Source organism: Chiloscyllium plagiosum, chromosome 26 (assembly GCF_004010195.1).
Source record: "Chiloscyllium plagiosum isolate BGI_BamShark_2017 chromosome 26, ASM401019v2, whole genome shotgun sequence".
NCBI lineage: Eukaryota > Metazoa > Chordata > Chondrichthyes > Orectolobiformes > Hemiscylliidae > Chiloscyllium > Chiloscyllium plagiosum.
In genome coordinates, this window is record NC_057735.1 from 37,191,424 (window position 1) to 37,217,731 (window position 26,308).

At 41.1% G+C, this 26,308-nt stretch overlaps 1 protein-coding gene across 7 annotated transcripts in view; it reads right to left on the reverse strand.

Annotated features, from left to right (window-relative positions):
• The window catches only part of LOC122563253 (tetraspanin-18-like), a 121,019-nt gene that overhangs the window by 5,590 nt on the left and 89,121 nt on the right, over positions 1-26,308 (reverse strand). For all 7 annotated transcript variants that reach the window (XM_043716889.1, XM_043716887.1, XM_043716886.1 and 4 more), the window contains 4 exons: positions 3,972-4,072; positions 3,419-3,613; positions 253-327; positions 59-157 (listed from right to left, as the gene is read on the reverse strand). In XM_043716889.1, the coding sequence (XP_043572824.1) occupies positions 59-157; positions 253-327; positions 3,419-3,613; positions 3,972-4,046 (444 nt within the window). In that variant the 5' untranslated portion in view covers positions 4,047-4,072. The remainder of the gene's footprint in view (positions 1-58; positions 158-252; positions 328-3,418; positions 3,614-3,971; positions 4,073-26,308) is intronic.

A 26,308-nucleotide genomic window follows, 5' to 3' on the forward strand; every position in this document is an offset into this window, starting at 1 on the left:
TAGGCAGCCTATATCCAGGAGGAATGTGTGGAAGAAGAGAATGTCTTTGAAAACTTACGTCCATCATAATGGCATTCCAGGTTTTTGAAAATGCATCTGTGGAATTGTCTCCTTTGTATTTCATCTGCAATTCCTTTAAGAAATAATCCTTTCGTATCTGAATATAAATTTACAGGATTCATATTCAGCCACATAGTAGTTGCTCTCAAATAGCTGAAAAATAACAGTTTTATTTGTGATCATTGTACCTACCTGTTTTCTGAAGACTAATGCAAGGACAGCTGCAACTAACTCCAAGATGAAAATGATCAGAATCAATAGCAAAAACTGTAAATAACACAACACCATCAGTTATTCCTCATCCCTTCAACTGCCTCTTTGAGTTACAGTGAGGAGAATTCCGAATTTTGCCTTTTACAGCAAATTCATGAATGTACATAAAACTGTATATGATTTCAGTAATACTATAGACATCTGATCTGACATTTTAAACATTGAATATAAGGGACACTTGTTACGTTAAAAAAAAATGCCTTACGCAGGCAACTGGTCTTCGATTTTCACAAATCTGTCAGTTTGGGCGGTTCTGAAAGTTCAGAGTCAAACTGACAAGAGTTAACAGCCCAGCATTGCCTCGTCACAATTAGCAAGGGAGAACTTAAATGTATGAACCGAATCAAATTACAGCTACAGTGCACAAAATTGATTTTTTTTTAAATTCAAAAGTACACAATTTGAATTCAGTGGATTTTGGCACATTAAAGATAAAGTGATTCTAATTCTTCAAAAATATTCCGACAGTATTGCATGGTGTAGATGAATTGAAAATGACCAGCAGGGGCCGCTCCAAACCCGTTCTCAATGACAAACTCCATTATTTTGTAAATTGTTCACAAAAGTATAACCGGATTCTCTGCATATTTTTTGCCAGTCAAGTTTGCCATTTAGTTCGGGTAATTGAATCTTTCTGGACCTTAGGTGAAGAGTCAGGAGCCTCTGTACTGAGCACTATCATAGAAGAGTTGAAAATGAAAAGTGAAGAAGATCTAATTTGTTTTATGATTTGGAGATGCAGGTGTTGGACTGGGGTGGACAAAGTTAAAAATCACACAACACCAGGTTATAGTCCAACAGGTTTAATTGGAAGCACACTAGCTTTCGGAGCAACGCTCACCTGATGAAGGAGCGTCGCTCCGAAAGCTAGTGTGCTTCCAATTAAACCTGTTGGACTATAACCTGGTGTTGTGTGATTTTTAATTTGTTTTAGATCTCGTTCATTGTTCAAGGGAGGAGTACTGAGGGGAAAGCAGGAGAGGGAGCTCCGCTGACATGAAGCAACGAATTACGAATAGAAAAAAACTTGTAATTAGTCTTCATTTCTGGACAGTAAAGGAATTTGAGGATAACAAATTCACAAATATTTTTAAGTAAACGTGAAAGAGAAGTGGAAAAAAAATCCATGCAGATATATGTGAGGGAATCTCTTTACATGGAACATTGATACAAAATGCTTTAAAATAGACTTTTATGTTGGGGCAGCTTACAAAAAAATTAGTTTCAATAACAGCTTGTAAACATAATGTGGCACAATTCTTTAAACCACAGGTTGCAAAAGGTCTATTACTATTTACAAATAAACAAAAAATGGTATTTACGTTGTTTTTCACAGGAAATAACAACATGTTTTACAGTCAATTGCAATGAATTATTTTGAAGACTAAATCGTATTGTAACTTATTCTTTCACAGGATGTGGGTGTCACTGGGGAAGCCATTACTCTTGACAACTGAATAGCCTTTCAGAGGGCAATTAGAGTCAAGCACATTGCAGTGTGCCTAGAGTCACATGTTGACAGACCAGGTTAAGAGTCCTTCAGAGTCTGTCTATGTTTTGTACAAAGTTAAAAATCACACAACACCAGGTTATAGTCCAACAGGTTTAATTGGAAGCACACTAGCTTTCGGTACCACCTGATGAAGGAGCGACGCTCCGAAAGCTAGTGTGCTTCCAATTAAACCTGTTGGACTATAATCTGGTGTTATGTGATTTTTAACTTTGTACATCTCAGTCCAACACCGGCGTCTCCAAATTATGTTTTGTACAGATCGTTATTTTACAGAGGATTCTAGATAGCAAACTTTGAAAGGATACCTGCAATAATTATCCAAGAACCAGATTAGTTTTTATAGTTTCACGGTCACTATTACTGATATTAGTTTTCGTTCCTTTTTTAAATGAACTAACTTAATTTAAATTCCATCAGTTTCCATGATGGGAATTGAACCCATGTTCTCAGAGCATCAATTGATATCATTGCCACTACATCACATTCTCCCCATACCATTTATTTTGATTGGCACAGTAGCCATTTTATATACAACAATGAGATGGTGGACACATAGTCTGCCTTAATGACATTAGCTGAGCGATTAAATATTGGGCAGTGGAGAGAAAATCCCTGTTCTTCTTCAGAGCACATCCCAACCATCCAACCATACAAAATGCAGACATTCTTCCACTAGCTTTTGATTTTCTGAGATAAGAAAGCATTTGAGATGGGGTTTTAAACTAGCCAGTAGTGAGTTAATCTCAACAATATGCTGATGGAAAATAGTCTCAATGTGTCTGCACGGGTGGAGTGGGAAATGTTCTTGACTCATGTCACTACCCCATGAGTGCTGGAAAGAGTGAATGTTTGGACTGCAAACAAAAGGATCATTAGTTTTGGTTATGCTGCTCCAGAGGCCAAATGCTAGCCACCACACACCAGGTACCGAAGCAATGAATAAAACAAAGTATTGCAGATGCTGGAGACCTGGGACAAAAACAGAAACTGCTGGAGAAACTCAGCAGGTCCGGCAGCATCTGTGGAAAGAAAGCAGAGTTAACATTTCAAGTCCAGTGTCCCTTTCTCAGAGCACGACACTGAACACATTACATTAGCACTGCTTTCTTTCCACAGATGCAGCCAGGCCAATATGATGAACACTGGACAAAGGACCATAACCCTTGCCAGCTCAGCACCTTCCAAAATGGATGAAGAAAAATATTATGTGCTATTTTAGTCCAAAGATCTGCATGTTGGGTGGATTGGCCATGGTAAGTTGTCCATAGTGTCCAGGGATGTACTGGTTAGGTGAATTAGCCATAGGTTGGAGGGAGTGGGTCAGAGTGGAATGCTCTTCAGAGGATGGTTGTGGACTCGATGGGCCGAATGGTCTGCTTACATCTGTGGGGATTCTATGATAATTTGATGATGTTATCGTAATGAGAATATAATATGCATTTGTACAATTAACCTCTTAAATTTGGAATGCAGGTCGGGGAGGGAGAAATATAGATTGAATTTTAACCATTCTGACACCTTTGATTATAAAACAAAAATAATCTGAAAGAATGAAGATTTCAAGTTACGTACAATCATAAGCAGTTGTTTGCTCTCTCGGATGGCTCCCCAGCAACCTAAGCACCCTAGGAAGAAGAGAATTACCCCGACTGACAGGATGATGTAAGCCCCAGTATAGATGAATGGGTTTGCAGTCACAATGTTCTTGAAGCCATTGGGGTTTGTTGTAACCCAGATGCCAACTCCCAGCAGACATAGCCCTCCTGTCTGTAAAAGACCACAATGAGGTTATTACAGATGGTTGAAGCCTCCAGCATTAATATTCATCAAGAATCCTGCAATAATCTCCTCCGCTCCTGCACACTATTTCATAACCATTCTTAAGATAAAGTACTCTTTATCTCATAATACAATTAAACCACATTTGAGACTTTAATAAAATTACACGGTATGTATTTGATTAAAGTTATTGAATAACAATGCTTGTTGCCATGGACACAGGTTTTAATATAATTTCTTGTAATTACCAATCTCATGAATATTCTCAGAGTTTTCCATCCAAGTGCCTGTTTCATGTAAACAGCCATTCTCAAACGTTCACAAATGTGACCAAGCAGTTACTTACAAAAATTAAAGTATTGGACAGGAACATGAGATACTTTATACAGGTCCGTGATTTTTCCGTTTGAAATCCAGTCATTTCAATTGTTTTAAGCAGCTTTCAGTCTGAAATGACAATTGGAAGAGAACCGCAGTTTAAACTATGCAATCATTTAATTGCAAATTTAGTTTGGGTTAATGCCTTTGCATCAATCTTCAAGTAGCTGAATTACCATGATAGCAAAATTAGATATTAACACTTAGTGGTTAAAGAAAAGTAAATCAATTGTCCAGCTTTAACTTAATCTTCATTAATTCATGGGATGTTGAGGTCACTGGCTGGCCAGTATTTGTTTCCATCCAATATTTCTTTATTCTTTAATCATTCACAGGATGTGGATGTCGCTGGCTAGGCAGCATTTATTGCCCATTCCTAATTGCCAAGAGGGCAGTTAAAAGTCAACCATATTGCTGTGGGTCTGGAGTCACATGTTGGCCAGACCAGGTAAGGATGGAAGTTTCCTTTCCGAAAGGATATCCATGTTCCAGATGGGATTTTTCTACAATCAACAATGGTTTCATGGTCATCATTAGCCTCTTATTTCCAGACTTTTTTTCCACTATCTGGCAATGTGGAATTTAGACCCGGAGCCCCAAAACATTATCTGGATTAACAGTCCAGCGATAATACCACTACATACCTCCCCATTGCCCATCAGAAGATGCTATTATGAATCACTGCAATCCATGTGGTGTTGGTACACTCAAAACAGGAATTCCAGGATTCAAGCCAAAGGAACAGAAATATAAATCCAAGTCAGAATGGCCTGGGACATTGCAGATGGAGATCTCCCATGAATTTGCTGCATTTGTCCTTTTGGATTTGCTGTTGAAGGAGCCTTGGTAAGTCGTTGCAGTGTCTCTTGTAGATAATACACACTGTTGTCACTCTGCGATGACAACGGAGTGATTGAGTATTTAGGGTGGTGGGTAGGATGCCTGTAAAGTGGGCAGATTTAGATTGTGTCAAGCTTCTTGAGTGTTATGGAGGCAAGTGGGGAGTATTCTATCTGACTCATGAATATCTAACACTTAATTTGTGTCTTGTGAATTGTGGACAGGTTTTGGGAAGTCTGGAGATGAATTAATCACCATAGAATTCCCTGCCACTAACTGGATTTCAATGCAGTTAGGGACACAGATTATGAAACACAGAGCTGAACATGTTACAGTTCAGCTGGTTAGTGGCAAAATTCCACAGAAAACATCGCAAAGGAATAACAATACATGAAATTAAAAATGACTTGTAAAGCTCCATCATCTGGCAATATTCTTCATTTCTAAAGTACATTCGACAAAACCTAAAACTGTGAAATGTCAGCCTCCAAAATGAAGTGCTAATACGTTGGATAGCTAGTTCTCAAATGTCTGACATCCAGTCAAAAAAAAGACACAACACAAGCCATTCATAATCATAATTCTTACCAAACATATATGAAAGGTGAATTATTTTCAGATGATTTTGGAGGAGCGGGTGAACAGAACAGAACAGATGCACTCTCCTCCGATGCAGTTCTGTGCCAAGTGGTTTGCCTTTAGTGCGTTCCTGATTTCAGCCATAATATTTGCAAAGGCCCAAAGCAAGAGGCAAGCTGTCTCCCCAACAGGAGCACAGAGGTACAATTACAGACATAATGGCCTCACAAAATCAATTTTCCGACTGTGCATCCTGGCTGACCTGCTGTGCTTTTCCAGCACCACCCTTTTCAACTCTGACTCTCCACCATTTGCGTTCCCCACTGCCTCCCACTGCTGTGCATGACTGTCCTCTGGAAACCTTTCAGCCTGCTCCCACATTCATTTACTGGTTTGGTCTGACGCTTCTACTGGACAGATTTCCTACTCCCTGCATCCTGCTAAGAGGGTCCAATTAATAGATGAATCATTAGTAAAGGCTGACTAAGGATAAGACTGAAGCCTCAGATTCTTTCCACTGGGCATTCAGTGGAGCTCACTCCCTCCATCTCTTGCCCAATGAAAGTGCTCATTGAAAAACAAATCTATGGCTCGTATATTAAGCCAGTTTCTAGTAAGCTGGAAAAAATTCAAGAAACAATCTTTTTCCCCCCTTGCCTGACCGTAAACAAGTTTCTGAGAAGCTTCAAATGTCTTCCCTTGTCAGACAAAGACTGTCTGAATAAAAACCAAAAGAACTGCAGATGCTGTAAATCAGAAACAAAAACAGAAGTTGCTGAAAAAGTTCAGCAGGTCTGGCAGCGTCTGTGAAGAGAAATCAGAGTTAACATTTCAGGTGACTCTTCTGACCTGCTAGCTTTTCCATCAACTTCTGCTAATGATTATCTGAAGCCTGAAATATTTGTAATTGTTGAGCTTTTGAGCTCTGTTCCCAAATGTATCTATCCTTTTCATTCATGGTTGTTATCAGTAGTCAATTCATACTCAAAAGCATAGATCGCCACCCTGTCTTCAGCCCAGTATTCCTAAATTGTGTACGATTCACATAGCTGCTGTAGTATTGGTATGGTCCCAAAAGGAAACAGATTCTCCTCTACACACTGAAAATTCTGTGATGTTGGAAAGTACTGAACTGTGCTGGTATATCACAAGGTTCCTTAGCAGCTGGGATGCTCATGCAGTCAGTGAACTGAAGAACAATCAAGAAACCATGATGTAATTCACCATGACCTCTCAAATCATACCAATGCTCTGTTATAATCACTAACAACTAATCATACTGTATTCTTATAGGCATTAACCATGCTTTAAAAGCAAATACTTAATGTTTACCTATGATTTGAAACATTATTCTTAGATTAGAATTGTACAGTACGTTTTCCTCTGCTAATATGAGCAAAATGGTTGTGCAACTATAAAATTGTCAACTTTATTTTTGCACTCAATGTAAAGTACTTTTGAAATGGCTTTTAGATAAACATTTTTCATCCTTCGTGCCCTTGCACTGTAACGACAAAACGTTTATTAAAAAAAACAAACTGAGGAATGGAGACCTCAGGCTAATTCCATTAAAAGTAAAATTGTATACCTAATCAGCAAAGCTTATCTTTTAGAAAGTGAATTTAAGTTTTACATACACAAAATGAAAGGTATGAGGAGAACACTGGTAAAACATCAGAAAACTTCATAAGAATCTCATTAGCATACAAAGGATAATGAGCAATCTTTACTAAAATGAAGAGTATTAATTGAACTGGATTCCGTTTGTTTCTGTACCTGAAGTGAAAAAGTCTCTCTAGATTTACATCAAAACTCCAAACATCTCTGACAGCAAATTGCTAAAATCCTGCTTGCCTCTCATGCAATGAGGAGTTTGGATTCTCAGTATCAGACTTTAGTTCTCCTGTGAGATTTTAGGTGATAGTTGAGTTGATTGCAAGGTCAGTATACTTTACTATGCTACAGCAAAGCAAACAACTGAATAACAGAATTGAGAATTCTGGGATTAGTTTTTGAAGACAACACAGAACTTTTTAACATCAGACAAAGGACATTAGAATCCAAAACTTGGTTCCACCCACCAGCCTCTCTCATGTACAACAACCCCTTCTCTCTTGAGAAAATATATTTAATCATATGCAGAACCCATTGACAGTGTGAGGTTTTAACTCATCCAAAACCTATTCACTGGCACAGTGTCAAAATCAGGCCCCATTTCATGAATGCTCAATATGTACCCCTTTAGCTGTAAAAGTGTCACCCAAACTATTAATGTGTGTCTGCAAGTATTTAAACATGCTAAGCAGGTCAACTTCATTAATCATCTCCAAACCTGACCTCTGAGAGTATGTTGAGCATTGCTACATTTATTCCCTGATCCAATAAATCAGGGTTTTAGTTTAGTCAGTTCAATCACAGATGGATAGACAGTCAGGCCAGACATGACATGAACACTGCCTGTAACTATCTTTACACTAACCAATAGGAGGTCAGTCCTATATAGTGGACAGGTGTTGTGGATTCCCACAACCTATAGGGAGGGACAACAAGGTTACGTTGTCCTTGGCTTTTTTTTCCCCAGAGGATTTGTAAACTAAGAAGCTCCGGGAGGTCTAGGTTTGAAAGATTTTAGGGCCAATTTGATTACAACCAACAAATACTGTCTCAGGAAAAAGGCTTAAAGTTTAAAGAAACACTTGTACAATGAAAGAGTAGTGGCTAGTTCTCCCAGCTCAGCTTTTCTCTGGTTTGGTTTGGTTTTTAGCATCTGGCTGTTCACTGAAAGTAGTCAGTCAGTTGTGAAGCTGCTGGACCAAAGAAGCAGGTCCATGCTGATCCTCCCTCTCTCTGACATCTCTCATATAAGAACCTGTGTTTGATTTTACCTTTTTTGCCAAGGGGTGTTTATGGGGATTGTTGCAAGTATTTGGAACAGAGTCATTAAGTTAGGATAATCGGTTAGGTTTTTGGATAGGTTAAGTTATTCTATATTCTGTTCTCTTTTATTTGTTTTTCATTCAGTAATCTTGTAAATAAATTCTCTTTAGTTTAAAACTAAGTGGTTTGACCACCTGCATCACTCCTAGAATACCCACTCTACACCTGCTTAAAACAACTTGCAAAGTTAGTGTCTGGGCTACTTTCTTGAAATGTTTTTAGGGGGTCTGGCCTGATCCATAACAGAAGGGGTCATTCAAACATGCCATACATGTATAATGTGCTGGATGTCACCTTAGGATTCGAAAAACATTTAAACATTCCCACTTTCATTCTATTTAATGGGATTTTTAGGGCCGAACACAAACCTCACACTTTCTGACTCCAGGAAAAGAATGCTACCACTCAGTCAAACACTCAATCCTTAGGGAGTGCAGTGACTTCGTGCTTTGACCAGTGAAATCAAGAAACATGGTAAAGTGGGACACAAGTGCATTATTCTGAAGGAAACAACAATGAAAGGCCAGTTCTTTATCCATGAGACAAAAGTGGAAAACTTCGGTATTGTCCTCAGTTGCTGGTTCACAGGAGCATTGGTGGCAATGAGGAATCAGGTTGCCCACCTAGTATTAGGACATGGATTAAGCAAAAAACACAAGGAAAAAACATACACGTTTCATTTAACATGTTTACTTCAGTCACTATTATTCTTTTCCTAATACTGAGAAATAGCAATATATAAATAAAGAGTGGGAGCCAATGGGGGCATCAAGGATCTGCCAGATTGAGAGCATGTAAGATCTGCACATAGACTCTAATGGGAAGGGCTGCAAAATTAGGTGCCACGCAGGCACTGACAGCCTAGCAGGAGATCTTCCCCAGGATCAAGGATCCCAGGGAGGTAATGTCTGTTGCTGCAACACAACACCCACCCAAGACCCACGATCATGCATGAGGAGCCAGTGGAGATTAGGCTTTGAATATATTCAAGGCAGGGTTAGACAGGTTGGTGATTGATAAGGGAGTGAAGGATAATGGGGAGCAGATGAATAAGTAGATTTGAATTTACAATCACATCAGCCATGATCTAACAAAATGGCAGAGAAGTCTCAAAGGCAATTTCTTGCATTCCAGTTTGCTCATAGAATCCCTATAGTGTGAAAGGAGGCCATTCAGCCCACATCAATCCTCTGAAGAGCATCCTCCCAGACCCACCCCATCCCATCCCAGTAACCCTGCATTCCCCACCAGCAATCCACCTAATCTGCACATGTTTGGACTGTGAGAGGAAACTAGGGCACCCAACAGAAACCCACACAGACACAGGGAGAATGTGCAAACTCCACACAGAGTCTCCCGAGGCTGGAATCGAACCAAGGTCCCTGGCCCTGTGAGGCAGCAGTGCTAATCACTGAGCCATCATGCCACCTGCACAAAGGGCAAACCCAAGGTGATTTGGAAGCCAGAGCCAAAAGAACAAGGGACAGGTTAGAGAAGAAGACACCACCCTGAGCAAGAGACGGAGAGAGGCAAATGGACTGGGCATCACTGAGAATCAAAGTTTCCCTTAATGTTTCCATCCGTGTACTGAATGCATTTCATGTTCACCCACCCCATCCCATCCCAGTAACCCTGCATTCCCCACCAGCAATCCACCTAATCTGCACATGTTTGGACTGTGAGAGGAAACTAGGGCACACAACAGAAACCCACACAGACACAGGGAGAATGTGCAAACTCCACACAGAGTCGCCCGAGGCTGGAATCGAACCAAGGTCCCTGGCCCTGTGAGGCAGCAGTGCTAATCACTGAGCCATCATGCCACCTGCACAAAGGGCAAACCCAAGGTGATTTGGAAGCCAGAGCCAAAAGAACAAGGGACAGAGAAGAAGACTGTGTATTTATGTGTGTTTCAGGGTAATAGATAATAAAATGCTGTTTCTTCTGACTCTTCTTCGTTTGTGATATAGTTAGCTAAGTCTAGCTGAAGTGTGGTAGCGAGGTGCTGAAAAAGAAATATAAATCATGTTTATTATGACTGATCAAGAGAGGGTTTAAAACAGAGGGGAACCATGGTCCTCCTTAACTGGCCATAACAATATATAAGTACTTTTCAAAATTGTTACCATAGATATGGGAGAAGAGGAAAGAATATTATCCCTGACTATTGATGTGGTAACATCCTGGCCCACAAATTACCAGGTTTACTGAATTCAATCTTCCATTTACCACAATGGAAGAGAACTCACAACATATCAGTTTAAACCAGAACAATAACCACAACAACTAACAAACATGAGAGATACATGTTAGTTTTATACTGCAGCTTCAATTTTAGTAACAGAGCTCAAGTTGAACTCGTTGCTATGAGACAAAACTGGAAGATTTACAAGTACCTTTGGAGACCTGGGCTAGGAATCCACTTTACAAATTTACTAGAACTGTCATTGTGTTTTAGGAATCAACTTTTCCTTTGAAATTCTACAAAACCAGGCTTGTCCAAATAACTATATCAGTAGTAACTGACTCTATAAAATCCTCTCACTAACTCTTACTAACTTACTAACTCTTTGACATTATCTCTGACTCGCTGTCACAACCGAATCACCCTCACACTCTCCAACATTCCTGCTCAAAACATCCCTGCTACTTTCCAAACCTCTAGCTTGGCACCTCTCCTGTTTTCCGTTTCTTCCTTCCAAACCACATGGGGTTGGGAAGGGGTCATTCAGAGAGTGGAAATAGTGAAGCCAGGAACAGGATCTTTGCATGTGAGACTCAGGGAGGGAGGGTAAGAAGTGAGCAAGGGATTCAAAGAGGGAAGTGAGGGGGCCAGAGGCCCAGGGTGAAGCAGTGGAAGATAATAGCTGTTTTCATTATTGGTCAAGTAATAGAGTTGTGGAGAGAAAGCAAAGGAGGAAGAAATTTGTGAAAAGATCAGTCCAACTGATGGTTTTGGGAGTGTGTCTGCTTGCTGTTTAGTTTCAAGGAATCAACTCATGCATTTTAGACCAGCTAAGCAACATCTTCATGCTCTAACTACTGTCACGAGTGAATTTCACTTGTTAATTCCACTTAATTAATCTCATCAGATTGAACTTGTGTCCACTAATTTAACATCAGGGGGGATGCTACCAGTTCTTTGATCATGGGGTAGGATGAAGTATCCCTCATTTAACCATCAGCATGTGTAGATCTGTAATAATTAAGGAAACAACACTTGGTGGGTTTATGTCATGTGCAGAAAACCAGTGCCGAAGGTGACTGCGACTCTTGAGGAAGATGGTGCTCAGAAGTACAACCCTCACAGCACGCATCAACATTGCCTTTCCCCCAGCAGGCAAAGTAACTGCAGCCTTGAAATTCTTCACAGTTATATCCTTTCAAGAGACAGCTGCAGAAGGGTATAGCTCGGGTGAGCAATGCCCTGTTTACCAAGGCTGGATAACACATCCTGTTTGCAACTGATCCAGCAGGAGATGTCATTGAATTTCACTGGCATTGCTGGATTCTGTATGAATAGCATGAGTGGCTTCATTATGCCCTTGATAGAAAAAAATTAAAAACCATGCTGGTATAAACTAGCAGAGACAAAGAAATTGCAGATGTTGGATTCCAAGGCGGACACGCCTCCTGCTTGTCTACCTTGGCATAAGCTAGCAGGCATTTAGTGACTTTTATTTACAGAGACTGACTTTAGCTTGAACAAATTCTTCTTCCTTCAAGTTCCAATTACATGTAATCAGACGTTATCTGATATCACTGGTAATGCACTTTAATAATTAACATAATAGCTATTAACCCCTTATGCCATACCACCGCTCTTAGGTGACCCACAGACTATCTACATTTTCATTCCTATTCCTTCTCCCCACATCTGCCAAAGTCAATTTCACACTCTCTAAGTCAGTGGAAAGAATTAGTCTGGCTCATGTGTCCTTGTTTCTTTTGAAGGAGACATAGGAACAGAGACATTCTGTAAAGGAGGATGGGAACAGGTAGGCTATCTTCCCTTTAATCTGGACAGTCAATTCAGGTCTGCAAGGCCTCTTGCTGCTAGAACTATGCCAAGCTATTGATCAGAATCTTATGTTTATCTTGGCAAATTCAAGGTGCGTAGAGTCTTTTCAGAGGCATTTCCTCCATTAGGCCTAGCAAGTTTCCTTGCCATATCTAAGCAAATGCATAGCATTAACTCTAATCCTTCCCCCTGGCAGTCGCCATGTCTGATTCTGGCCCCCAACTCACACACCATTCACGGTACGATTCACCACTCACCAGATATCCACCAAAAGCCTACACACCTTTGGCCCATGCCATCTTTAAAAGAGTCCCCTGTGCATTGGGGACTCCAATGCTGTATTGGTCATGAACAGATCCTGAATATGTCGGAGAAGGAGAAGATGGTCCCAGAATTTGCCAACAGGAAGCTGAAGGCCCTGATAGAGGGGTGATGAACAGGAAGGTCATCATCTTCTCAGACGAGTGGCAAAAGAGGCCATGCCACCCGATCCTGGCAGCCTGGTCTGAGGTTGGCAATCTGTTCAATGCCCTGTCTGTGGTGAGGAGGAATCAGCCAGCAGTGCTGTGAGAAGGTCAATGACCTTCTCCACTGTGCAAAGGTGAGTTCAACCCACTTCTCTGTGCTACTGCACCAACTTCCCACAGCATCTCGTACTTTGCCAAGTTTACTATTTGCTGTAACAACTTGCCTTGCTCGCTCTCACCCCCAATAACCTCCTATGCCTCAAACCCTGCTTGGCCTCTGCACTGCCTCCTCAATACCTCACTACCTTTCACTTGCCTGAACTGGGGCTAATATCTTTACATCACTCAATCCCTGCCTTTCTCTCACTCCAGAACAGGGCAGAGGGGGCCCTTATGGGTGGAGGGGTACCAGGCATTCAGCTCCTCACCACCTCCGATGACGGTAACCTTGAACTTGCAGGGGAATACAGGACTGCCCCTCTGGGGAACCCACATCCACTGGCTCTCCCTTATCTACTCTACTAGCTACATCCTTAAAAAAAGACTCCAGAAGATTTGTGAAGCATGATCTGTCTTTTATACACCAATGCTGACTTTGTCTAATTCTGTCTATGCTTTCCAAGAATTCTGTTTTGATTTGATTTGTTTTACCACTGTCACATGTACTTAAGTATAGTTAAAAGTTTTGTTTTGCGTGCAGTACATCATGTCTTTTATGATCGGCTCAAGCATTTTCCCCACTACTGATGTTACGAGAATAGGTCTGTAATTCTCTGGGTAAAAACAAGGACTGCAGATGCTGGAAACCAGAGTCTAGATTAGAGTGGTGCTGGAAAAGCACCACAGGTCAGGCAGCAACCAAGGAGCAGGAAAATCGACGTTTTAGGCAAAAGCCCTTCATCAGGAATAGAGGCAGGGTGCCTGCAGGGTGGAGAGATAAATGAGAGAGTGGTGGGGGTGGGGAGAAAGTAGCATAGAGTACAATAGGTGAATGGGGTGGGGATGGAGGTGATAGGTCAGGGAGGAGGGTGGGGGAAGATAGCAAAGAGTACAATGGGTGAATGGGGGTGGGGATGAAGGTGATAGGTCAGAGAGGAGGGTGGAGTGGAGAGGTGGGAAAGAAAACAGGCAGATAGGACAGGTCATGGGGACGGTGCTGAGCTGGAAGTTTGGAACTGGGGTGAGGTGGGGGAAGGGGAAATGAGGAAACTGGTGAAATCCACATTGATGTCCTGGGGTTGAAGTGTTCCGAGGCGGAAGATGAGCTCTCTCTCTCCATTTTTAAACAGTGGAGTTTTATTAGCCACAGAAAACAGACCTTGCTCTTGCTTTCACTTTCATGGCAAAATTCCAGCCCTTTGTATTTGAGTTCATGGTAGGAGACAGTCTTGCCTGCTGTTATTGCTGTCAGTTGCACATGCAAAATGATGATTTACAAAAGATGAATGATGTGTTCTCTTGATGGATCTGACTGATTGCCTCCAGTCCTGGGTTTGTTAAAAGTTTTTGCTGATTATCAGTGTCACTTCTTACACACATGGGTTCAAGTATTGTCTGGTAAAATTAAAAAAGCTCGTGGTCACCATGTGAAAATTAACAAGAGGGCAAGAAATATTGGATTTAGTTATGAGTAATAAATCAGATCGAATTATCAGCCCAATGGTATTTCAGCGTTTATCTTATGATCGTCATATGGTTGAGGTCAGTGTGGAGAGAGAAATGCGAAACAGATTCTTGATATAGATGTGGCTGACTTCAGCTGAATGAGATGGAATCTGTCTCCAGTAAACTGGACAAGTCTGCTAATGGTAAAATCACAAATGATCAGTGAGAGGCGTTCAAAAAAAAAAGCAAACATGATCAAAACCAGTTCATATCCCAAAAGGAAGTGAAGAGAGCTGCGGACAACCAAAGAGGTAAGGAACAATTTAAAACTGAAAAGAGCATTAAAATGCAAAACAAAATGCACAGAAATTTACATACGGTGGATTTGCAAAATACTAGGGTTTCCAGATATTGTGATCAGTAAAAGTTTTTGATCTGGTACAGAAAATAATCAGAAAGTAAATGGAATGCTCGCTATTATAATTAGAGAGGTTAGGCTTACCAACTCTCCCACAACAGCCAGGTTCTGCCATCAATCTTTCAGTGACCAAAGCAGGATGAGTGATTTGTAAAAAAAAAAAAAATTGAAGCAAATCTGTTACATAATTCATGCAGAAGCCTCTGTCAGAATTTCAATCTCATTAAACTTGTGTTTCCACTGTATTGCAAGCAGATTTTACAAGCAGTGTTGTGTTGACATGAATCATGATCACTTAAGTCAGGAGTGAGTGGAGTATGTGTGTACCATGTGTCACCCATGCACACTGCAGTCATGAACACTGTTGCCTGCTTTCTCACTGACACTAAGCCTCACGAAGGTAGACAGGAGAGAGCTGTGGCAGACCAATGATAGCAGCAGCAGCAAGAACAGGGCAAGGGCAGTACCAGTGTGGCTCTGAACCTCTGCTTTTGTGCATGGCTTCAGCTGACAAGTCAATGAATAACATTAACATTTTCAGGGGAATAATCTCCAGGAGAGGCTTCTGTCACAGTTGATAAAAGGGACAGATTATAAGGAGGCCATGCTGCCATTCTACAAAACCCAAGCTGCCACACCCAGAGTACTATAATTAGTTCTAGACACGACATATATATTAACCTTGGAAAGAGTGCAGCCTTAATTTAACAGAATGAAATAAAATAATTAAATGCTGGAATTATTTAGCTCAGGCATTCTCTGTGTTTGTTTCAGAATTCCAGCATTTGCAGTATTTTGCTTTTATCAGAGTGACACTGCTGTTTTGTTCCCCATGAGCAATGTTTTTGTAGCTGATCTAAAACCTGTAATCTGCTTTGACTCCCACCTCATACCAGTTGCAATAGTTTCCTGTTCTCCAGTGAGACCAAAGTCACAAGATCAAACATTCCCTCCATGCCATTTCAGACCAAACAAAGATAGATCAGGGTACTTTCTAGAAGTTAAACACAGTGGATGTCCAAACAGACCTGGAATAGATCTTTAAAATATCACAACCAGGTGCCCAAAATAATCAAGATGGCTAATGAAATGTTGACATTTATATTTAGAGGATTGGAGTATAAGGAGGCAGAAGTTATTGGAGCTCAGTTATAAAAAGCTCAGATTAGACACCGATTGGAGTACTGTGAGCAAATGTGGGCACCACACCTTCGGGAGGATATATTAGCCTCAGAGGGAGTATATATAAAACTGATCTCGACTTCAGGGGTTAATTCATGAGGAGCAATTTCACAACTTGGATCTGTTTTCCTGAGCATTGAGAATGTTAAGGGGTGATCTGATTGAAGTCTTCAAGATATTATTAGGAAAGGCCAGGGTAGATAACCCATTTCCACTAGTTGAGAATTCCCGAAGTAGGGAGCATAGTCTGAGAATTAGGGCCAGACTGTTCAGGATAGATAGGCGAAAGTGAGGGCTGCAGATGCTGGAGATTAGAGCCTAGAGTGTGATGATGGAAAAGCACAGCAGGTCAGGCAGCATCCGAGGAGCAGGAAAATCGATGTTTCGGCAAAATCCCTTCATCAAGAATAAGGCAGGGAGCAGGACAGATGTTAGGAAGCACTTCTAGACACAAAAGGTGTAGATGTTTGGAACACTCTTCCACAAACAACAGTGATGCTGGATCAGTTGTTAATTTTAAATCTGAAGTAGATAAAGTTTTGTTAAGCAAAGGTATTAAGGGATATGGGCCAAAGGCAGATGCATGAATTTAGGCCACAGATGAGCATGATCTCATTGAATAGTAGAACAGGCTCAAGGGGATAAATAGCCTATACCTCTCCCTATTTTCCTATATTATTCGGCTCTCAGGCTCAGCATCCTTGGGGTCACAATGCTGTTTCTCCAAAACTGTTGTATCTTGGATTCTCGCCCACCTTGTGTCATACAATCCTTAATGTACAAGCAACGTCTATCAGTGCTGATCAACAAAGCAACATATCTCAGATGCAGATAAGCATGATGGGAATATCTAGACAAAACAAAGAAAGGGAGAAAGCCTGAAAATGTTCCCAGATAAATTGAAGGGTATAGAGCAGCTGTGAATAATGGTCGAGAACCAAGAAGATAGACATGGAAATGGAAATCAAACTGAAAAGCTCAAAAAGGATTTAACATTAAGGGGACTGAAGGTGAGAAAAAAACAAAAAGAAGAATACAAATGTATTTTCCATTTCTATCCAGGAACAACACTAAAGCAAATTGACTAGAATTTATTATCATCCATGCTTAGGAAACACTATTCTATATTCCTAAGCACCTATAGAATAGGAAACACTATTCTATAGGTGCAGGAGTAGGCTGAATGGCCTACTCCTGCACCTATTGTCTATTGTCTATTGTCTATATTCTCAGGACTGGATAATCTTGAATATATTTTCACATACCTATCTTGCATTTAATATATTTACTTTTATTCTCCATTTAAAGTGTGTGCTATCAACATAACATATAGTTTATGTTAATTGTGCTTCATTTTGGAATGTATTTACTTCACGTTTCTGTCACACAACTTACAGCAATTGTCTGCACTTGTTACTTACTGTTCCCTGATGTTTTCTGAGAAATTCATGAACCTGTTTACAGGGGATAATTGTTTTGGCTCAAGTTTTTGTGAATTGGCATACATGACAGTTGTAGCCATTTATTTAGGCTGGTATCAGTTCCTGGGGAGTATTTTTTTTTCAGTCCTGTAGTGCCTTTCAGACAGAATATATTATATTTCAATAGCTTGAAATAATCAAAACCTCATTATTTGGCAGAGATGGAGCAATGCAATTCCTCAGCTATGCAGATGCTAGGATCAAGATATCAGACACAGTCATTTTTAAACGTTTCCATCCCATGCATTAGCCCTGAGCAGGCAAATTGGAAAATATGGAGGGCAATTTTTAAAATGTCAATTTAGTTTTGTACCCAATCCTTAATCTCACCTTTATAAATGATGGATACACTTTGCCTTTTAAGGAATTAAATTTTGTTTTTTGCTAGTATCTCATTATTTGGTTATATAAGAGGTATTTAAGATGGAACTTGCCTTTTTATTGATTATTTTATGATTACAGAACATATACAAATGCTGCACAGGCAATTAAGTACTTTTGAAGTATAATATTGGAAAAAGGAGATTGGCAATTTTTACAAAGCAAGATCGCACAGGAGCTATGTGATGATGACCTGACAGACCATCTGTCATCAGTTTATGTTGATGAGGGTCCTGTCCCTCCAAAAGGGATTTTGAATAGCAGGCTGGTGGAGAAGACTGGAAGATGATCACTCGAGGTACCAGCACTCAAATGGCAAAGAGACACACGTGGGAAACTCAATATTAGTGTTACGACAGGATTCTCCTGTTTTATATCAATACAGCTGCTTCAGATCTTGAGTATTATGAAAAAAGAGACAGATTGTCGAAGCATTTCACCTTGTATTCACTAGCACAGACACAAGACTACTAAAGTTCAAAGAGAACATTAATTGCTACTGCTGGAGAAAAAGGGAGCTGTAGGATAGTAGATATCCTGATCAAATTATTGCTCCCTATATTTTGTATACTCTCATAAAAGAGCTGAACTTTCCATTAATAGGACACTGCCATCTAGCCAAAGAAATCTTCTGCCTATCGCACTAATGTGTAATGTGGTGTATGAATTTCAGTGCTGGTGTGATGCCTGTTGGTGGGCAGAATGACCCAATGGCTGGTGGATTGGATCAAACAATGTGTCCCTTTCACCATACTTAACTGGAAGAATACGACCACTTTCAGCCAACTTTCAAACTCAGAACATAGTGTCCAGCAAACGATCTATCTCTGTCATTTGCTGAACAATCTTTAAAGATCTAAGAACTACAATAACAATCAATTCAGGATTTTCAGGTGGACCTGTAAGGTAGCTCACTGAGTTGCTGGACGTAATTCTTATGCAGGGCCCTGTCAATTGCAAACAGAAAGAATTTGTGCAAGTATTGATCCCATGAAAAGGTTAAACAGTTCATCAACTTCATCAACACCTTCCACCCTGACCTCAAGTTCACATGGACCATCTCCAACACCTCCCTCCCCTTCCTAGACCTCTCCGTTTCTGTCTTTGGCAACCGACTCAACACAGACATCTAATTCAAACACATCGACTCCCACGGCTACCCAGGCTACATCTCCTCCCAACCCCCTCCTGTAAAAACACACAGTTGCTAGGGAGTCAGAGTCAAAACGTATGGCGTTGGAAAAAGCACAGCATCAGAATAGCAGGGGAGTCAGCGTTTAGGGCATAAGCCCTTCATCAGGAATGTGGAGGAGAAAAGGAGTTGAAAGATAAATGGGGCATATTGGGGGGTATGGCAGGGGGAATGGTAGGTGGTGTGGCTATAGGTGCTCACTAGTAGGAGGTGATTGTGATAGGTCAGTGAGGAGGGTGGAGTGCTTAGTTAGGAAGAAAGATGGACAGGTAGGACAGGTCAAGAGGGCGATGCCGAGTTGGAGGGTTGGATCTGGGAAGAGGTTTCTCTCAAAGGGTCATGAGTGTGTGGAGTTCTGCAGAAAGTGGTGGAGACAGAGTCGTTGAATGTTTTTATAATGTATTTTTAATGTATTCTCAACTAACAACGGATTCACAGCATATCAGTCAGTAATGGGAGTTGAGGCCATTCTTAGATCAGCTTTGATCTTATTGAATGGCAGAACTATCTCAAGGTGCTGAATAGCCTTCTCCTTCCCATAATGCATCTGGTTATGTGTATGTACATATTAATCTTCAGCCTCTTCCTGCTCTTGTAGCCACTGTATTTATATGGCTAGTTGAGTTCAGTTCCTGGCGACTAGTTGTTTTGTTATTGCTTCTGAAGAACACATAGTTTCATATATACTGCCTAACGTGCTGTTGGATTTGGGTATATATCATCTCAGGAATAGATGAAAATGAACATGTTGGAGCAGCGTTGATCAGCAGGTAACATGGATGAAGAGGGCTCCTGGAAACCTGTTACTCTTCACTAAAGAACCCTTTGTTTAGATTACCAATCATTGTGTGTGTTTAGTACATGTATTAAGAGCCAATAACACAATAACGCCAACGATGTCATTGCAGGCAAATAATGAACCCAAAGAGGATGAGATACTCTGGGGTCAATCCACCTGGATTATCTTTGGTTTGTGTATTATATCACATATGCTCACCAAGCTGTTTTACCCCACTCTTGCCTTAAAAATAATATCCATAACTCCTCCTACCTTTTAACATTAAGTCAGGCCTTCCCTGTTAGCTGCTGATGGTCCATGATAGCACATTGATGCATTGACCCTACTCCTTTTCTCTAATTATTCTACAAGGAATAGCTTCCATTTCACTGAGAAGTGCAAAGGCAGTAAGTGCATGTGAAGACCATAACTTGCCTGTTTGCCTTTAAGTTACAGACTATCCTGATATCAACACACGTTCTTATTCCTTCATTGTCACAGGGTGAAAATCCTGTGCCAGTCCAATCTCTAGAATGAATAAACCCATGCTTGTATTGTATGTGTTTGAGAAATGTCCCAAAACACTGTCTGTTCTTTGCATTCAATAAATTACTTTGAAGTGCCATTGCTATTACACTTTAAAAATAGCAAGATCCCATCAAAACAAAATGAACAGACTTTGAAGGTGGACTAGTGAGTATTTTTTGTGTCTTTGTTTTGTCATGTGCCTTTCTAGTGACTAATGGATAAAGAATACATTGGAATAAAGTATCTGCAGTCCTGCTCATAGATAACAAGAAGGTTTATTTAATGGCGGCAATATGTAGAACCACGTTTGGTCAGACATAGGTACTAGGACCTTCAGGAGCTGATATAAATACATCGGCTTGCTCCAAAAGCGAGAGTAAACTACTTTGACCCTGATTTTTGTTCACAGAGATGCAGATGCACAGAGGTGACTGAAACCCCAGCTCCACAAACAAAACCTTTTAAAATGGTGGCCTGCACTTCCCATTTTTGGTCCGGGAGTGTGGGTTGGATAGGGAGACAGGCCGGGTGACCTGGGCATAGTGAAGGACGCTAGGTAAAAATAAGGGCTGCAGATGCTGGAAACCGGAGTCTAGATTAGAGTGGTGCTGGAAAAGCACAGCTGGAAAAACACAGCATCCAAGGAGCAGGAAAATCGACATTTCAAGCAAAAGCCCTTCATCAGTAATAGAGGCAGGGTGCCTGCAGAGGGGAGAGATAAATGAGGGGTGGGGGTGGGGGTGAAAGGAGCATAGAGCTGAGCTGGAAGGTTGGAGCTGGGGTGAGGTGGGGGAAGGGGAAATGAGGAAACTGGTGATATCCACATTGATGCCATGGGGTTCCGAGGCGGAAGATGAGGGGTTCTTTCCTCCAGGCATCGGGTGGTGAGGGAGCAGCAGTGGAGGAGGCCCAGGACCTGCATGTCCTCGGCAGAGTGGGAGGGGAAGTCAAAATGTTGGGCCACAGGGCGGTGGGGTTGATTGGTGTGGGTGTCCCGGAGATGTTCCCTATAGCACTCTGCAAGGAGGCATCCAGTCTCCCCAATATAGAGGAGACCGCATCGGGAGCAATGGATACAATAAATGATATTGGTGGATGTGCAGGAAAAATTTTGATGGATGTGGAAGGCTCCTTTGGGGCCTTGGATGGAGGTGAGGGAGGAGGTGTGAGCGCAGGTTTTGCAATTCCTGTGGTGGCAGGGAGGGTGCCAGGAAGGAAGGGTGGGTTGTTGGGAGACGTGGACCTGAAGGACGCTGTTGGTCCCTAAGGTGGACTGGCTATACAGAACAATGGATGGGAAATCTAGCACTGTTCAAAGTTTAAAAATAAAAATTACAACATAAAACAACTCCTCCTGCTCGCAAACTCTCAATGCATTCATTACCTGATCTCTACCATCCCACATAATGGCTGGCACCTATCCCAATGACCTGTAATCACTCTTATGGTCCCCACACCCTCCCTACCAACCAATGCCAAAAGTGGTCCCAGAGCTCCTCATAACCATTGTGCCAAGCGATACCCATCTACCCATTCCTTATGGCCCTTAATACAATCAGTCTTAATCTCAGAGGCATATTGCCCATAGTCTTCATGCTTCTTATTCCCAAATAATCACCATTGGACCTTTACAGAGCCAAAGCCAATTCAGTGTCAATCTATAACCCCTCTCATCACCCTTTGCCCTTCTGTCTCCATGCTAATTCACCTATTACCCAGCATGAGCATAACTTTTTGTTTGTCAGCCTGCTTCCAGAAGTAACTGTTTGTTGAAGATATCACTACTGAGAAAAGAAATCTCTAATTGATACAAAAAGACATTCAGAACATTGAAGTGTATTTAACTATGCCGTTATGGAAACTAATATTTCAGTAAGATGCTCAATCTCTTATGTAAATAAACATAAATAAACAAACAATAATCAAGTCACCACCACCTTCTCACGGGCAACTTAGGGGCAGGCACTAAATGCTGCCAGCCAATGACGTCCACGTCTCATGAGTGAATAAAAAAACAATTCTATTCCATCAGCACAAAGAACTGCCTACCAAAATACTTACTTGATAGACACTCAATGTGAAAATATTCGTTTGGGAAATCAGTCATGCGGCACAAATCCTATAATGGCTTTTGTCATCAAGAAGGCTGAAGTATCACAAACTATTTTTTTTAACTCCACATATTCTTATAGACAGTTCTGTAACAGCTCTTACAATCTATTCAAGTCATCAGCAGAGTGACTTGAGGAGTCATCAACAGTACGATGAAGCAGTGTTTGCTCAAAATCCTGCTCACTACTGAGCAACTTGGGTCTGTCAGGGACATTCACCTCCTGACCCCATTACAGTCTTGGTCCAAACATGGACAAAGGAGCTGAAATCCACAAAGTGAGAGGGTCAAGACGACAAGGTAGCATTTAGTTGAGTCCTAGCAAAACTGGAATCAATGAAAATCATAGGGAAAACTCTCCACTGGTTACATTTGTACCTAAGGAAGATGGTTCTGGTTGTTGGAACTCTACTATCCCAGTTCCAGGGCATCACTGCAACAGTTCAACAATTTCCAGCTGCTTCATCAATGATCTCCCCTCCTTTGTAAGATCAGAAGGGGGAGTTTTGCTGATGATTGCACAATGTTCAGCAGCACTTATGATTCCCCAAATATAGAAGCAGTCCATTTCCATATGCAGCAAGACATGGACAACATTCACACTTAATCAGGGAAGTGACAATTAAATTTACACCACACAAGTGCTTAGCAACATGCATCTCCGACTAAAGTGAATTTAACCATCTCCCCTTCAAATTAAATGGCTTTACCATTTTTGAATCCTCAAGCATCAATATTCTATGGGGTTACCAATCATTGCAAACCAAATTGGACTAGCCATATAAATACTGTGGCTACAAGAGCAGGTCAGAGGCTAGGAATTCTGTGGAGAGTAATTCATCCTATGTCTTCCCAATGCCCTTTACAAAGTATGTTAGAAGAATGATGAAACTCTTTTCATTTATCTGAATTAGTGCAGCTCTAACAATATGATAGAGGCTCACGAGCATCCATTACAAAGCAGCCTATTTGATTGTAATGGGCTGATGAAGGGTTTTTGCCCAAAACATCGATTTCAGCTCTTTGGATGCTGCCCGACCTGCTGTGCTATTCTAGCACCACTCTAATCTAGACTCTGATTTCCAGCATCTGCAATCCTCACGTTTGCCTATTTGATTGTAATCCCATGTATCACCTGCAACATTAACTCCCTACACCATCAATGCACTGTGGCAGCAGTGTGTACCATCTCCAAGGCTTGGAACTAAGTCGCTCTTTCTTCAATGGGTCAAAATCCTGCAACTCCCTACCTAGCAGTACTGCAGGTGTACCTACACACCTGGGACTGCAGTGGCCCAGAAAGGCAGCTCACCATCAAGTTCTCAAGTGCTATTTGGGATTGCAATAAAGGTTGGCCCAGCCAGCAACATCGACACAAATAAATAAACAAATTACATTTATCTACCTTTTATGCACAAGGATGCTTACTTTCCACAATCCTAAAGGGTCCCTTACCTCCACCAAAGGGTCTCTGACCTATCCCAAAAATATCTTGGGACCAGATTCAAAGAGATATGTTACATCTCCAAAGATGTATACTGATTATCCAAAATAAATGCACTGAGAACATACCTGCTCTTACTGAGTCTAATTTCCAGACTCCAGGTCCTACATAGGCAGGCACTCCACCATTTGCATTCATTGAAAAGCAACGATCATTTAAAATGGCTGGCTGCCTCCAGGAATGTGTTCGCTTGCACTACAGACTGCCACAAGTCTCACCCCTGCGAAAATGAGACCTGCCAAGTTTGGGAATGGGACTTAGGAAGTTTGACCTTGGCTCCCCATAATGTTGATAACATGTGTCCTTGTCTCCACCTAAAGATTGTTGTTGACATCATTAGAATGGGAGGAGCCAATGTAACATGCACAATAACCCTCAGAACAATTATCTTTTACAAAAAAGCTATCCTTCTTCAATTATACCTTCCGATCTTCAACCTTTACCCACTTTAATATGGCTTTTATCACCTATCCAGGCTTAAAATGGAAAAAAGTCAAAGGGTCATTCAGCAAATTCTAATCGGACAAAAAACATGGAGAACTAATCAGTTGCAATGACAATTAGCATTTGTTAGCGGGACACTTTGTATGGATTTTCTATGTGGTTATGGTGAAGGAGAAGTAAAAAGGTGAAGTTGCCATACGCCCATAGGACCATCGGGCTGTTCTCTCATTACAGAGAGACAAGTGGTGGTGAGTTTAACTTGAGGGTGCCCACACTTCAAGTGAGGGACAAGATTGAAAAGGTGCGTCCTTCATGGTGACCTCAGCCAATACCGGAATTTAACTCATGCTGTTGGTGTCACTCTGCATTGCAAAGACATTAATGGTAGACAGAATTTCTGTTTTTTAAATCTTTGGTCAGTATTTTGGTATTTAAAATATGCATGTTTTCTTACTCTAAAAATGAACTAATTCCAGCAGCAAATTTTTTAGTTCTAAAACAAACAAGGTTATTTCTTATTACATGCTTGGCCAGGAGTTTTAAAACACTTGTCTCATAAACAAAGATTAAACACAGATGAAGATGAAATAGTTACAATTTATAATTATCCCAGTCTTTTTTATGGCAGACCTATAGTTTCTCAGATGAAGATGGAACTTTAAAGTTGAGATAGAAGTCTTATAAAGGGAAGGATTCTCAAGCTCTGGGGCTCTTTGTAGATGTATTTCCAAGAGATTTGTTCTTGGGTGAATTCCAAGTTAGAGAAGTTTGGGAGAAGTTCTTTTCTCTGATGGCTCTTCCACTTTCAAAGTTTATTATCTAGGTCAGCTTGTGCACTGGTCAATTAACGTTTCAGGCATAAGCCATTCATCAGGTATGCCTGAAATGTTGATTCTCCTGCTGGTCGGATGCTGCCCAACCTGCTGTGCTTTTCCAGTGACCTTTTGACTCTGAACTGCAGCATCTGCAGTCCTCACTTTCTTCTGTACACTGGTCAGCAATGGTGCTCTGTCAATATCACAACAGCAGCATGTGCCAGCAGCTTATGTGGTAAATATACTGGATGTGCTTCAAGTAAATGGCAATGTGTGAAAATCAAAAGGAAAAGAGTGCTCAGTGGGGTGAAGGAGAACTACATTCAGTCAGGTGGTTCACAGTCAGGCACTTGGTCCTACTAGAATCCTGAGATCTTCATTGTTGAAGGGGATTGGGCTATAGTCAGTCCTGCAATGCAATCCAGGGATTACAGGCATGTCAGTCAGGAAGTTGGTGGGATATCAGACTTGGAGATGGTCTAGCTTTTCCTGCAAGAAGAGAAAGGGAGGGATTGGCTGTGGATACAAGAGCATTTAGTAGTCACACATTAGTGGGAGAGGTGGGAAGGTGTCCCCAGTGATTTGAGCAGTAACCTCAAAGGGCAGAAAGGGTTAGTAGTTTCAGGGGATGAGGTGGATGATGTTCTGTTAATCTCTTGGTCTGATATTTGTACAACTTTAAGAGATATTCTAATGACACCTTTATTATATCACGGCAAGTGGACTAAGGTATAAAGATAGCATACTGAAGCTTAATTCAGATCACTTGAAGCATGGCATGTTGTTAAAGTATGCTGTTTGATGTAATTTAATGTGACTGTGAATGTAGTGTTTCTTGCAAGCTATAATAAATGAATATTGGACTCTCCAATGCCATGTTATGCACATTTAGTTACCTATGGTATGGGGAATAATGTAAGCTTAGCCACATCAGGTAAAATACACCACTGGAAGAAATCTCACAGTCCGTGACACTTAGTGATGAAGCAGACAGAAGATGATGCCACTTATCCAAGTATAGCA